Raw genomic sequence first — 16,995 nt, 5'->3', positions numbered from 1 at the left:
TTGGGAGAGCAAAGGTGCGCATTTAGCTGTGGGGTGGGGCAGGCGGCGGGGTGTGTGGAGTGTTTACAACAGTGACATAACCACAAGGGACCTTTAGGGGGAGCGCTAAGCGCAAGTTACTGAGTTCTGCTTTAAGTTTGATATTTTGTGAGTAAAGCTATATAAGTCAAGAAAGCCTCTGAGAGCGTCTGTTGTGGATCAAGTGAGGTCAGACTAAAGTTGGTGACATCGCTCCATCAATCCTCATGCCTTCCTTACTCCTCTGCCTTCCCTCTTGCTTTCCCTGTAACTCATCTTCCACGTCTCCCTGCCCCTGCCTCTCTGACTGTATCTGCCCCCGCATCGCCCGCTCTCATCTCCCTCCATCTTGCCGTCCCTCTACCCGTTAACTGTTGAAGGGTGAGGCGAGGTAACTAGGTCAGCCACGGGTCAATTTTAAAGCAATGTGGCGGCCGCAGTCTATGTCCAGAACATGCCTCTGGTCTCGCTCACTCTCTCTCCATCTTTTTCTTTCTTTCTCTCTCACACACACACACACACACACACACACACACACACACACACACACACACACACACACACACACACACGCACACACCACATTAGCTATCATACAAAACATTGGTAAATGAACACCAGTGGCATAGCAACAGTCTGAACTCAGACAGCAAGTGGTATTAGGCTTAGAAAATCTGCTGCTGTTACAGAGTTTTTGGAGCAGGTAGCTAAAATACAGAGGTGGAAGTATAATATTTTTTTATTTTATTTAAGTATTTATTTTAATCACATTAAACATATAAGAATGCAAAATCATAGCTTCTAAAGTGTCAAAATGTATGTATAGTTAGTGAATGGATGTATGGATTGAGTCTCGGTTATATTATTCATAAATACAAAAAATAGCTAAATTAAAGTAGAAAATATATTTAAATTAAGAGTAAGAGTAAGTTTTTTTTTAAAATCATCGCTGACTCGCTAAGCGGGAACTGGACCTGAAACTTCCTCGGGGCAAATGATATGCGAGATGAATGGACTCGATGATATCATGAATAGAAGAGCAGATGTATGTAGGCCACATCACTGCATACTGTAACAGTTTATTCTTCTACTGGAACAATGTGTGCTGATTTACAGCTGTGTGACCTTGATACAAGTCATGGTGTTGGTTTATTAGGCAACAGCAGGTTTAAAAATATGTTTATGCCTCATTTCTGAGATGAAATGAGGCATAAACTAATTTGGTTTCTATTATGTTGCTCAATATGTCAGTTGTGACTTTTGACACTAAAGAAAGTATACACTCTTAGTTTCCTTGTTTTGATGTCTTCTAAGTACACAAACTAGTGACACATTTTGAAATAAGTAACTGATTCAAACAAGGAAATATTGCCATCCCTAAATTCTGGATTCAATATTTTTTAGCTTTACATTTCTTCAAAACTTTTTTTTTATTTAAATACTTTGTGTCTTGATAATGTGGCACATCTAAATATGACACACAGGGATGCTTTCCCAAGTATCTCAATTCCTCGAGCAGTAATTTAATAAACCATGTTTTAGCATGAAATGCATAGATAAATCATTCATTCTCACATTATAACAGTCTGTAGCTGTTCCAGATATCCCTCAGAATTAGTTGAAAGTGTTGAAACTAATAAACAGATACTGTACTTATAATGGGAACACAGTAATGCAAACAATTCATCTTCATAAGTCTGATAATGTTGTGCTGTAGTTCAGGTAAATACACAGATTGATCATTGACGGTCATGTGGAATGATTAGAATGATGATTCATTGCTTACTGTTAGAAAACAGATGGTACAGAATAGACTAGATAGGATTTCATTCATTGTTCTTTGAGGTTGCAATGTATTTTATACATCAAAACTTTTAATATGAATAATTAAAGGAAACGCATTAACTGCAGAAGCCCCCAAATGCATTCTAAGAACCATTTTACACAAGTTCATCCTAAGATAATTAAATGAGCAGAAAGGATTTTCTATAATAATGGGACTTCTTTACATCCATTACATTCACCCTAATAAGGGTGGATGTAATTTTACATTCATTTTATATTTCACTAGATATTTAAAGCTTGTAAATCAGTATTTTTCACCACTTTACTCAGGATTTCCAAACTTTCTACCTGATTTTTTCCCCACCTCTGCTAACTGTGTTGCCACTTGGCCAGAGGTGCTAATGCTTTGTGCTTGTTCCGAGTGCATTTCTCCCTCCCACCTACTTTTACAGACCCCTGCAGTGAATCTCTGGGAAAAATGGCCTCTGTCTCTTTTTCACTAGCTTGAGCAGTAATATAGCATGTGTCAGGGAATGGAAAACAAGGCTAAAAAATATGCAGCAAGAAGCAAACTGGTTGGAATGGATGGCTGAGCCTGAGGCCCGGCCCATAGCCGCTTCCAAGGAAGGAAGGGACTCTAATAGCCCAGCATAGTCTTCCACCCCCTCTGCTTTTTTCTTTTTCTTCTACTCTTTTCTCTGATGTGTTTTTTTTCCCACAGTCTTGACTTCTTATTGCCTTTGTCTTATCTCCAAATGCAAGAAAATGTGGGTCACAAACAGAGGCAGAAACCCATCACTCGTTTTTGATCGCTCTTTCTTAGTGCTGTAGGGTAATCTACAGCACTCATATGTTCTGACATAATTACTTTATCTTAACCTCAGGCTAATTTTCAATACAATACACATATATAAAAGACCAAACTCCAATCTACCAACTTTGGTTTTCTCAGCGTTGTCTCAGCAATCAAACTGTGACTGTCCAATAGAGGAGATAATGATTTGCTTTGGAATTGTCAAAAATGTTAATATTGAGTTGTCGCTAAACCCCCAAAACACTTTTTTCTGCTGAAAACAAATGTATTTGGGTATGAAGTAGTGTTGGTTTTTGATTGCTGTCCAATTCTTGACATTTTAGTTAAAGTACTGTATTTCAATTCAGCATATTTTGTTGTAAAAATGTAAAAGTGACTGCCCTTTATGGGTGGCAAAGTGGCTATTACTGTTGGATTTTGCGAATGGCTGAGATGGAGGCCGATGACATTTTGGTGGCTTCTTATATCATGAACCATCCCTTTTAACCAGTGTTGTGCTAGTTACTGAAAAAAATGGAATTAGTTACCGTTACTAGTTACTTCATTCACAAAGTAACTCAGTTACTATTTTGATTACTTACACCAAAATGTAATGTGTTACTGGTAAAAGAAAGTTTTGAGTTACTTAGAATTAAAGAATGTAGTATTATTTTTTTTGGTCATTTGTGTCCGTACAGCTTCATATCAGTGTTGTATCAGAAAATAATCCGCTGTTGATCAACTCTGTGGTGGAGGAATAGTGGTTAAGGAAGCTGGCTTGTAATCAGGGTCAGTGGTTTGAATCCCTCCTACCCCTACTGCTCCTGTATTAACATTGCTTTGAATAAAAGCCTCTGCTAAATGTAATGTTAATGTGTCCAACTCTACAGTTTCTAATTATTTACATTCACTGTACTAAACATTGCTCAATATTAATCTTTACAAACACCAATCTGACTGAAACACTTAGTATTCTTTTAATACCAGTTTATTTACCAGAGACCAGCAGAAACTGAAAATGTTACAAGGAATTGTGAAATAAATAAAACACAAAATAACCTGAATATTATTCAGAATCAAAGATCAAAAATTAAAGTGGCTTCAGCATCATAAAAATGCTTGTGTTTAGCTTTAGAATGTTCCCTTACAGCGTATGTACAAAAACTAGCAATAATGTACAAAATCAACACAAAAACCTTCTAAAATAAATAAATGAAAGCAATCTGAATAACATTCGGAATAAATTTTGACCAACTCTGCTTTACAAAACCTATAAAACAACCATAAATTATATGACATATAAAGCACAAAACAGCTGCTCCAAAATTAAAACTGCAGTTTTTCAACTTTAGCACAGTAATGTAAAGTAAGATGTACGTATTCCAAGTGCACATTCTGCTGTTGAAAATGCTTATAATAATAAATGTGGAAAAACAAATCCATATCATTTTTCTCAGCTACACAATACAATGCATATGACATGGTATCAGGCTAATGAGCTGCTGTTAGCGGTGACTCCACAGTCGCAACAGGCTGCATGTTTACAACAACATACTGTGCAATAGCTTTGCTGATTTGTCTCTGAAATAACATTCACAGTCCGTTAAAATCCAGATTTTCATTAGTTACACTTTAAAGAGGTTGTATGGTTGATGGGCATTGTTTCATGTGTCTTTACATTATTGTTATTGTCATTATTACATTATTTAATGAAAGCTTTACTTTTTAGGGTATGAAGACAGGAGGTGTCATGGGCAGCCAGGTTCGGATGCCTGTTGTGATCACACAATCCATCAGAACACAAGGTAAGGACTCAGTAATTTTTTAGACTTTCCTGTGTGCCTCTAGCATAAGTAAGCAAGTTTCCATGTATTACATTTGCCAAGTTCATATTTTCACTGTTTCTTTTCTTTTCATTTTATTTTTTTGCCTGTTAGTAGGATTACTTCAAAAGTACTTTACGGATTCTGACACAGTTTTTAACCAAAGATAGACCTTTGGCCATAGAGGATTCTGTTACAATTTTGGAGTGAATCCAGATCAATATACTGATTCTGGATCAGTTTCAAAAAATAGAAAAATCACTATCCCTGTCTCTCATTATTGGCAAGATTTTGGTATCATGGTATCAAACAATCAAACATGTGTTTACTCAAAGGGTAAACACACGTAAACAAAGAGGGGGCTGGCTCATATCGCACTATGGTAACCCACAAGGACAGAACACAAAAAATTCCGAAAAAACTGTGGTGGGAGAAAATAAAATAAAAAATAATAATTTTGTATTTTTTTTAAACTCAAATTTGCAAAATAAAAATGACTTTTTTGTACAAATTTGATAAACTGATTACATTTTTTTTTTTGCCCAGCCCTACTTTAAAGTGTGAATGATCAGGATCAATGGTCAAGATAACTGTCATTATCTGGCAAAGAGGATATTAGGTGCTTGGTGTTTGCACTCTCTCAGGACTCTTGCTTTTTTTCTTCAGTTCCTCGTGTTATTCAGAGTGTAATTAATAATCATAATCGTCATCGTTCAATAGACATTACAGATAAAGGTGGGTTGACCCAAGTCGCTCTTATTGACTAACTTTTCCCACCAAAGATGGAAGCTTTATCTGTTCTGCCAAAGACGAGCATTAGTCTGAAGGTTATCTCTGTAGGCTGTGAGATGTGTAAACAGACAGGAGCCATAGAGAGAACAGGTTTTCTCTCCCTCTGCTTATGAAGCCTTCCCAAACATTTGTGCTACTGCTTACTCACACTGATTCACAAACACTCTACCCACAGAAGCCCACAAATATCGCCCCAACACCATCGGAGTGTAATGCTCCCCAAAGAGAGCAGTGCACTCTCAAGTGGTGTTCTTTTGTGTGTATGTGTTTGCACCTGTTTGTGCCAGTGTGTGTGAGTGTGTTGAGCGCGTGATCAGAGGTGCATACAAATTTGATCTGCCCCCTTTCCCAGGATTGCCTGCAGTGAAAGATCTGTAGGTTGTTTTATGCCCATAAATTGGAATGCGGGGATAGTTCTAAAAATACTTTTCTGTGCCTCTTGGCGAGGAACATGCCTGTTAAAATCAAGTTTAAATTCACTCTGGCAGTCCTTGTGCCTCGCTGGGAGAAAAAAAAGTGTGTCTCGAAGCAGGATGCGGTTTATGAGTGTAAGGAAAGCCCGTGAAGAGCAGTGATATTGACAGAGCGACCCTCTCTGTAGCAACCTGCGGAGAGTGACAATACTCTGAACTTCCACCCCCACTCCTACCCCTCTACCCATTTTGCCCCCGTGAAGATGTCAAAGACTGCTGAAGGTGGTCCTTAGACACAAGGATGTTTGACGCAGATACAAGAGGACACTTCAATGCTGACGCTACTTTGCTTTTTCTTGTGTTCAAAAATATAAAAAGATATATTTTTCTCTAACAGGCACAATGGGAAAGGGAGCCATCATCCAAGCAGGCAAAAGTCCAATGGGCATGCCTGTTCAGATCCCTGGGAATCAGAAAAACAAGCTCAATGACCCTGGAGGAGGCTCTTTCAGGTACATCTTGTCTTGCTACAGGACGACCCTGTCAAAAACATGTCATACATGGCTGCTATCACATGGGGGCAGCATCTCTCTTAGGAATCTCCTGCATGACTACAGGCTACACTCCTAGCTAAGGCTATCAGTGTTTACTTGAGCTCCATGCCGAGCCACCTGGCCCTGTGCCTGGCTGCCTGCTCCGGCTGGTTGATCAGTGGTCCTTTGATATGTCTTTCCTCATGCCCACTCCAATGTAAAACACACACACGCACACAAACACATGCACACACACAGCCAAATAGATCTTCCTCATCATTGCCCCTCTTGTGTCAGTGTCACAACTCATCTACAGGGTTGCAAATGAGCGAATTCTTAATTTGAGAAATAACATAATTGTCTCCAGATGGTTGGAAATTCTAGATGTGGTTCCAAAAATACCTTTTGGTTAAGTCCAACATGCAGTTTTTACCCTGCAGCTTTTCTCTCTCTTTCTTCTCTCTCACCCTGGTCTTGTCTCAGCTTCAGCTGGGCTTTTGTCTTAAAACATAAAAGGTACATCGCCCACATGCTGGCCTTTGTGGTCCATGTTTTGCGTAAGTCTTAGCGTATTTGTGCATGTCTGTGTGCAGCCTTTACATGCAATGGTGTGCACATATGTTTGCATAGATTCCTGTGTTTTATCTCTTTGTTTGTTTCTATGCTGGGTTGCACATGAACATATGTGTATATCCAAGGACCCCACAAATATTTGGCTGCATACGCAGAAGAGTAAAGGGTTTAGCATTGCCCCGACCTGACCGCAACCAGGGACAGAGGAGTCTGGGTCACATGGGCCAACGGGTTCATGGTAATGGCTCCCTATCTCCTGAGGGGAAAGGCAGGGCCGGGGGCTCTGATTGATAAACCAATAAATCTTTAGCTGCGTTGATAATTAAGTTGTCAGGCTCGCTTGTTACTGACAACCTTTCCACCCTGCGGTGATGGCAGTGGCTCACCATGCACAAATGCACTGCTTTCAACAGTAAGGCCGACAAGGCTGTCACATAAGAAGCACAACACTGACATTTTCTAACACATTTTAATTTCATTATGACCAAAATGAATAGGGGGAGTTTGTCTGGTTTGCATGTTTGATAAACTATTCAATGAACTGCTTCTCAATACTATTCCTGTTGTAATAATTTACCATATGTACTGTAAATTGATTTGTATTTTATCAACAATATGCATTTATAAGGGTTGTCCCGATACGACCTTTTCACTTCTGATACGATACCGATATTACATCCTTTAGTGTTGTCCGATACTGATATGAATCCAATCGATATCAGCATGGATACATACTTTTATTACTCGGCTTGATCAAACAGTGAACAATAGTCAGCAACAGTAGGTAGAAGAAATTATTAATCAATGGGTTACAAACATTTTAACCTTAAACGTAATAATATTCTACAAGTGAATGAAATAAATAAAAGATAAATTAGAAGACCCTGAAAAATAAGCACAATAAACCTAACAAATACACTGCTTATATTGGAGATTTTAGATGTAGGCCAATATAATCTGATATTAATTTTTTCCTGATATCAGACCAATATCTGATATCAGAACGGTATCCGATATCTGATCAGGTCACTCTCAGCATTTAGTTAATATAGTTTTCATATCAGTTTTGTACTTAGGCTACATGGAAGTTTGCTGAGCTTATTCAAATTTTCACAAGTTAGTCTTTATAATTCAGTGTGTTGTATACAGAGGTGAAAGTAACTGATTACAAATACTCACATTACTGTAATTGAGTTGCTTTTATGGGTACTTTCTTGAGTACATTTATAAATCAGTAATTTTACTTGTACTTAAGTACATTTTAAAAGAAGTAAAGTAATTCATTACATTTCTACACCCAAACCTTACTGAGTAACTCATTATTAGGGGGCCAAGCCCTAGGACCAGCGGTGCTAGGAACCCTATTGTAATTGTTCCGATTATAATTGTTAACTTTTATTTTTCCTTGGGTAAAAGTGGTGCAGCAGAATAAACCGTGTAAGGTAGGGCGGTGCCCTTTGGTGGTTGGGTCCAAAACCCAGGGGACCTTGGATGCAAAAATTCACATATGTTCGCCAGCAGGTGGCGCTAAAACTTGGCACGTAGAGTCTTCAGTTGGACTTGATCTAAAGTTGACGAAAAAAATGTGGTCGGGTAAAATATGCGCAAATTATTAACGAGTAAAGTTTTCTGGCAAGCAATAAAAATGCGAACTGGCGTATATCTCAGTCAAATTAAAAGCTAACAACACCAAATCTGAGATCCTTAGTTGGCATGTTACTGTGAGGGTATGCGCCAAATTTGAATAATATAGGCCACTAGGAGGCGCTACAAATAATGAATATTTATATCTCTTAAATGGCAATATTTACCAAATTTGGAGGGTATGATCTTGGGTCCCTCCTGAGGCGATATCTCAAAGGTATTCGCGATTGGTCAAAGTGGGTGTGGCATGTTACATCATATCACATAAATAAATAAACATTTATTTCTGCTGAATTATGTTGAGGGCAGTGAAATTTACAGGGTAGATATAGAAGACCACACAGACCACCCATACCAAAAATTGCACCACTAGGTGTTTCCTACATAGATTCGCATCTTCTGACATAGGCCACGCCCACTCCCACAGCACATTGCTCTTTGTAAGTCACTACATATCAAAAACCTACTTTTTCAAATTCATCTTTGGGGTTTTGTCCAATCAGTGTGAAACTTGGCACGTAGAGTCTTTATTTGGACCTGATCTAAAGTTCAGCAAAAAAATTTGTTCGGGCAAAATATGCGCAAAAAATAACGAGTAAAGTTTTTTAGCAACGCAAACTGTTGCATATCTCTGTCAAAATAATTGCTAACAACACCAAATCTGAGATCCTTGGTTGGCGTGTGACTCTGGGGGTATGAGCCAGATTTGAAGAAATTAGGCCTCTAGGGGGCACTGCAATTATGAGAAGTTTTTATCTCCTAAATGGCACGACCATTTTTACCAAATTTGGTGGGTATGACCTTGGGTCTCTCCTGGGATGCCCTTTGGGGGTTGGGTCCAGACCACCCCACGTACCTTGGACGCAAAAATTCACATATCTCCGTCAACAGGTGGCGCTAAAACCATAGTCAACACGTTTTGGCCAATAACTCCCACATTGTTTGTTGCACATTCAAAAACTTCATATCCACAGATTCCTTGAATAGCACTGAATCACCCAGGCTAGGCCATGCCCATTTCCACGTAAACTTTTCTCGGAGCAAAATTGCAAAAACTGGAAAACCTACTTTTTCGAACTCCTCCTTGGGGTTTTGTCCAATCAGCATGAAACTTGGCACGTAGAGTCTTCAGTTGGACTTGATCTAAAGTTGACAAAATAATTTTGTTCGGGTATAATTTGCGCAAATTATTGAGTAAAATTTTCTAGCGAGCTATAAAAACGCGAACTGGCGCATATCTCGGTCAAAATAAATGCTAACAACACCAAATCTGAGATCCTTTGTTGGCATGTGACTGTGGGCGTGGCTTATTACATCATAACATATAAATAAACAAACATTTATTTCAGCTGAATTATTATGTTGAGGGCTGTAAAATTTACAGGGTAGATATAGAAGACAACACAGACCACCCATACCAAAAATTGCACCACTAGGTGGCGTTATAATTGAAAACACATTTTGGCCTCTAACATTCACATTTTAATTCACATCTTCAAAAACTTCATATCCCATAGTTCCCGATATAAAGTCGCATCTTCTGACATAGGCCACGCCCACTCTCATGGCATTTTGCTTTTTGTAAGTCATTACATTTAAAAAACTATCTTTTTCAAATTCCTCCTTGGGGTTTTGTCTAATCGGCATGAAACTTGGCACGTAGAGTCTTCAGTTGGACCTGATCTAAAGTTGATAAAATACATTTATTGGCTCAAAATATGCGTGAATAATTACTGAGTAAATTTTTCTAGCCAGCTATAAAAATGCATAACTGTTGCATATCTCGGTCAAAATAAATGCTAACAACACCAAATCTGAGATCTTTGGTTGGCATGTGACTGTAAGGGTATAAGCAAAATTTTAATAAATTACACCACTAGGGGGCGCTGCAAATATGGGAAATGTATATCTCATGAATGGCAAGACCAATTTTTACTAAATTAGGTGGGTATGACCTTGGGTCGCTCCTGGGACCGTATCTCAAAGTTAATCGCGATTGGTCAAAGTGGGCGTAGCTTATTACTACATAATATATATATAAACAAACCTTTATTTCAGCTGAAGTATTATGTTGATGGCTGTGAAATTTACAGGGTAACTATAGAAGAGCACAGAGATCACCCATACCAAAAAGTGCACTATAATGGGTACAAACGCATTATGGCCTGTAACTTTCACACTTTAAATCACATCTTCCAAAACTTCATATCCACCTGTTCACAGCAAATAGCACGTTGGCCTGTGTCCTGACGCTCGCCACGAGCTCGTCATCCTTCGTGACGTACTTCCACGGGTTCTGCAAAACCTGTGGGTCGAGTCGCGCGGGAAGGCTTGGCCCCCTTTCTTAACTGCTTGCAGTTCTAGTTATTTTTGTGATTATTATTTTTTTTTATTTTCGTTTCATATGTTCTTAGTTATGCCATTTCTGATCAACGCTCATCCACTTTCTATGGTTCAGGTTGGGGTTTCTACCTATTATGTTGTTACCCACATAATAATAAATAATAATGCATTGGATTTTATATAGCAATTTATCATAGACACTCAAAGCACTTTACAGAATTAAGGCATTATTCTTTCACTCCACACTTAGTGGTGGTAAGCTACTATTGTAGCTGCCCTGGGGCAGACTGACAGAAGCAAGGCTGCCATAGTGCGCCATCGGCCCCTCTGACCACCACCAACACACTACATTCATACTACGCAATGTGGGTGAAGTGCCTTGCCCAAGGACACAATGACAGATACCACTGGATCGACTGTCCCCCACTGTGGCACCTGGAATTCTCAGTGGTCTCCCATCCTACCAGACCTGCTTAGTTTCTGAGATCTTACGAGATCGGGCTATGACATGGCACCATGTCAGAGTTCATTAATGCATCTATACTTGGAGCCTGATCATTTTTAATTATATTGAATTCATTGGTATTATTGTTTTTAAAAAATAATTATACATGACTGACAAACCTATTATTTTATACAGATGCATTTGTGGAAAATAAATGAAGTTCCAGTTGTGCACGATTTGGTCTATTCCTTTTTACGTTTATACATGAGATGTTTACTGTATGCAAGGGAACCATGGAAAGATTTATTACCAAAAATAAATGTGGGGGGGTGAAAGTAACTAGTAACTTCTATTTTGAGTACTATTTAATTGACATTTACTTGTACTTAAGTATTTTATGTATGTGTACTTGAGTACAATTTCAGGCATGTATCAGTACTTCTCCTTGAGTAGAATATATCAGTACTCTTTAAACCTCTGCTTGTATGTGTCTCTTGGTTCAATCTTAGTCTGTCATTTGAGTGAGAGGACAAACAAAGTCTACCCCTGTTATTTACAGTATTTATCTTATGTTGTGGATATGTACATCTGCCTAAAATGTCTCTATGTTGTGGCTTTCAACTACTCAAACTTTAATGCCACTTTGTTAGAGATAATCACTTTGTGATCAGGAGTCACCAGGATTGATGATGCTTTTTACATCTTCCACCTGCTGTTGGGAATGTTTATCAAAGTAAAGAGTTTAGAACCCAGAGATTAGACGAGACCACGTTTTCAGATTGTTACCAAAGAGAAAAAAGAATGTATAATAATATATGGGTAAATATGTAATTAATTTACTGATTGCTGTAGGACTGAGTAGTATTGGCGGTTCCCATGGTATACACAGTATAGTAATATATATGAGCATTGGTAATGAATGTTTTGTGTCTGCACATGCACAGCTCTTATGTATTTGGAACTCCTTAGGTACCATCAGACAGCACAAACAAAGATGCAGCTGATTCCTATTTTGCTGAGTTTAGCAGCTGCCTGCTCTATTTCTAGCTGGGATTTATTTTCATAATGAATGGTAGGAAATCTGAATTATGTGCAATAGATGCAATGCTGTTGATACTCTGTGTTATTTTCTTTAATCTGCTCAGCTTTGTTATTAGACAAATTTTGGGCCAGTAAATTGACTACAAGTATGGACAGCAATTGGAGCATTACTACTCATTCACTAGATGGGTCTCTAATCACCCTGTAGGAACCATTGTATTGGCTGAATAATAATTGTATTATTTATTATTTAACATTTAATGATAATCATGTAATTTCCAAAGTAGATCACACATCAAAAAAGTATGCCCAAACTTGAATGATCACCCAAAGAAAAGAAAAAAAAAAAACAGCTCCTGACCCCTTTCTGATGCTCTTGTGCCAAAAAAAGCAAACATTTTCAGGCATTGCTCAAAAAGAGACAAACAGAGGCCCTACAGGCCAAATACATGAAGATAGGAAACGTGACTCCCAGACTCCAAGAGGTTGAAAAAAAGCCAGCAAAGATTGTTTCCTTTTCTTCTTTCTTCTGTCATCACCTGTGATGCTGGGAAAACCACTGGAAACACACTTGCTGTGGTTGCTTGGGAGCATTGCTGAAAGTTTAGAAAGGCTAGTGAGGCATTTCTTAATTTAGAGATGGGCTAAATAGAAACAAAAATCCCCAAAACACCTCAAGGCCTTAGAGACAGTTTTTTGAGTGTTAGAAGAAGTTACCATAACCATGTTGTCTTGTGGTTAGCTTTACTTTAGAGCATCACTTACCTCCAATTGATTCCATAACTGTGTTGAACTTTTCCAACGTGAAAGATTAGTGAGTCTTATCTCGGTCTTTCTTCTAAAAATAATTATTCCAACATGAAGGTATTTAACTAATACATTGCCTTTTCTTTATGATGAAATTAGACTTTATATTGTTTATATTGATTATATATATATATATATATATATATATATATATATATATATATATATATATATATATATATATATATATACTGTATATATATATATATTCATTTATATTGATTTGACATGCATGAGCAATGACCTTTAACATTAGCACTTTGAAGGATTGAGGTTGTCCATTTTTATCTATTTATCACACAGAAATCTGCACTAATAACTTGGAAGTAACTGCTCCAGGAATACTAAGGTGAATAACATAAACATGGGTAATATTCTGTATACTACCCAGCATATACGCTTCAAAAGCATGTTTTCCATTGAGAAGGTACAATTGTAAATGTGTAGCAGTGCAAGACAGAAATTAGTTTAACTTGTCATCTTCAAAACAAATCTATTAGTATAATCATTAAAATGACAAGTTAAAGGCTAAAGCAAATTTAGGTATCTTCTGTTGTAGTTTTGCCTGATAGAATATAAAATGAAATAGAATATAATAATCTCAATTTACCAGGGCACCCACTGTCCTTCCACCCATCTACCCAGTGTTCCGTATCGTGCTTGTTGCTGAAGCCAACCTTGAACTCCCTGTTATGTCCAATAAAAAGTTGCATGTTCAGACACTTCTCGGTCACTCCAGAAATGGGACATTGGTGGTCTGAGACCAGCCTGGGTCAACAGTTGTGCCCAGCAGTCATTAGTTAGAAAGGAGACCAGTTTCTTAGTTCTTTGTGTTTTACATCAAATTTTGTCCACCAATTCCAAACTGGTTCATATCCTTTAATGTAAAATATTATTAAAATAATTGGAGCCTTTTGCGCTGACATATAGACGCTCACACATTGAAGGATTTATTCATACGCTCAGATCTAAATGTACGACGTGCGTTGGACCATATTCACGCAAACTTCTGTATTTATCAATTTTGACATGTGCGTACCCTACGATCAGATCTCAAGTTTGGTCTGACTTTATGTACGCAAATCAGAGTGTGTGGATTTGTGGTGTAGCACAGCAAAATGTGACTGAGATTAAAAGTAAATTAATAAAGTAACCTCCGCTGTTATTTAAGCAATAAGCAGACACACATTCAGAACAGATCAAAACTGATTATTAAAACAAAACAAAATGAAAGCCACAACTTAACAATAGCATTAACCTGATATTAGCATTAGCTAGCAATAGCTTAGCATTAACACAAACCTAGCATTAATATTAGTGTAGCATTAGCATTAGCCTAGCATTAACACTAACCTAGCATTAGCATTGGGCTAACATTAGCATTAGCTTAGCATTAGCGATAACCTGGCATTAGCATCCATCCATCCATTTTCATACCCGCTTATTCCCGTTTAACAGGGTCGCGGGGGTCTGCCGGTGCCAATCTCCGGCTCTCATAGGGCGCTGGGCGGGGGTACACCCTGGACAGTGCGCCAGTCCATCACAGGGCAACACAGACACAGACAACCATTCACTCTCTCATTCACTCCTATGGGCAATTTAGAGACTCCAATAAACCTTACAGTCATGTTTTTGGATTGTGGGAGGAAGCCGGAGGACCCGGAGGAAACCCATGCAGCACGGGGAGAACATGCAAACTCCACACAGAAAGGACCCAAGTCCACCCCAGGGCTTGAACCCAGGACCTTCTTGCTGTGGGGCGGACGTGCTAACCACTAAACCACCATTTATGTAACATTAGCCTAACAATAACATCCTAGCATTAGCATTGGGTTGATATTAGCATTCGCCAAACATTAGCAATAACCTGGCATTACCATCAGCATAAACCTTAATGCAGCATTTACATGAGCCTAACAATAACATCCTAGCATTAGCATTGGGTTAATATTAGCATTCGCCTAACATTAGCAATAACCTGGCATTAGCATTAACATTAGCCTAGTAATAGCATTAACCTAGCATTAGCTTTAACCTAGCAATAGCACTTACCTAGCATTAGCATCAGGCAAATATTAGCATTAACCTAGCAATAGCATTAACATAACAATAACCTACCATTAACCTCACAACATCAATTATATTGCAGTAGAACATGAAAAAGCAGTAAAACCAGTAAAACCTGTTAGAAGGCCAATTTCCATAGTAGTATTTGATAAAAAAAAAAACAAGTATGAAAGGAAAAACCAGTAAAACCAGTTTGAAGGCCGATTTCCATAGCGGTATGTGTTGAAAACCCAGTATAAAGGGAAAACTAGTATAACCAGCTAAAAATCAATCTGAGTGAATTTGATGTGAATCCATTGAAAGATACTAGATACAGTATTTTGAATGTGAAGGCAAGGAAAATAGCGAAGGATTTTCTGGTGACATTATAGGCCCCTCCCACTGATCGCAGTCTGTTTTTTCTTCATCAGCGACCTGCTCCCATCTGTCTAGGTTCATCTAACGTTTTTTTGAGGTCAACACGACATATCGACTTTTTTTGCTAAAGGGGTTAGCGTCGGACGCCACTAAAAGTGGCGCTATCTGAGAATGCAAAGCATGATGGGTAATTTTCACATTGATTCTTGTTTAGGGCTGGACAGTCATCGTGTGTAACAAATATGATGCAGTTTGAACTTTGTATATGAGAATTATAGTGGTTTATTTATTATGGCGTGCTAAATGGCGCCGGTCGAGAACACAAGGCATGATGGGTAATTTTCACATTGAGTCTTGTTTAGGACTGGACAGTCATCATGTGTATCAAATATGAATCAGTTTGAACTTTGTATTAGGGTCTCTCGATCCGATATTGATATCGGATATCGGTCCGATATTAGCCTGAAAACAAATATCGGATATTGGATTGAAATTTTCGGATTCTCTGATTTTCTTTAAATTAAAAAAAAAAAAAAAAAAAACATAATTCATTTTTTATTTATTTTATTCAATTGTAGAATACTGTAGATATTATGTTGAAGGTTAGAATGTATGCAACCAATTAGTTAATAATAAATGGGTCAGTTTTTCTCATACCTACTGTTGCTGACTATCGTTCCCTGTTTGAGTGACATCACTTGATCAACCCTTTTCGAACATTCCACACTACAAAATAAGTAATTATTATTTTATTTAAGGGAAAAAAGGGAAAAAAATTATGATTGTATGATTCATGCTGATATCTGATCAATATCGGTATCGGCCGATACGCAAGGCTGCAATATCGATATTGGAAATTAAAAAAGTTCTATTGGAACATCCCTACTTTGTATATTAGTGAACAGTGAACATGACCGTAAATGGCGCCAGTCGAAAATGCAAAGCTTGATGGAAAATGTTTCAAGGCAGTCATGAATAGGCTTGAGCAAGTGTCATTTGTGTGAAAGTTTGTGTGAAAGTTGTGGCTAATTGACCTTTGTGTGTCAGAGTTATAGGGGTTGCAACTTTGTGGCAGCGCCACGACCAAACCGTTAGAAATACACAAATTCCTTTGAAGAATTTGAATCTTCAGTGGGGTCCTAAGTGTTCTGGCCGAATTTTGTATGATTCGCACAGACCTGCCAGTTGTGCGGTTCCATCGCAGTTTTTGCGTTAGTGATGTGCCCTGTGCACGCATTTTTTACAGATTTTTTTCATTGCGCCAAATTATCTAATTTTTCACCAGGCCTGAGGTGTATGCAGATTTTGATGAGACTTTGGGCATGGTCAGGGGGTCAAATTTGCGATCAAACGCATCATGGTATAATAATAATAATAATAATAATAATAATAATAATAATAATAATAATAATAATAATAATAGCAATTACAATAGAGTCCTTCTGGCCTTCGGACCCTAATAAAATTAATTTTATTTTTTATTTTATTTATTTATTTTATTACTGATGCGACTTTGTTGGTTTTCCTTCCACGGAATACTGTATAACCACGCAGGTAAACT

The 16,995-nt window shown here is 37.9% G+C and overlaps 1 protein-coding gene across 3 annotated transcripts in view; it reads left to right on the top strand.

Annotated features, from left to right (window-relative positions):
* The window catches only part of LOC114459542 (transcription initiation factor TFIID subunit 4), a 138,845-nt gene that overhangs the window by 41,077 nt on the left and 80,773 nt on the right, over positions 1-16,995 (top strand). For all 3 annotated transcript variants that reach the window (XM_028441766.1, XM_028441759.1, XM_028441757.1), the window contains 2 exons: positions 4,326-4,401; positions 6,022-6,136. In XM_028441766.1, the coding sequence (XP_028297567.1) occupies positions 4,326-4,401; positions 6,022-6,136 (191 nt within the window). The remainder of the gene's footprint in view (positions 1-4,325; positions 4,402-6,021; positions 6,137-16,995) is intronic.

The sequence above is a fragment of the Gouania willdenowi genome, chromosome 3, assembly GCF_900634775.1.
Source record: "Gouania willdenowi chromosome 3, fGouWil2.1, whole genome shotgun sequence".
Lineage (NCBI taxonomy): Eukaryota > Metazoa > Chordata > Actinopteri > Blenniiformes > Gobiesocidae > Gouania > Gouania willdenowi.
This window is presented reverse-complemented; position numbering and strand designations above follow the sequence as displayed.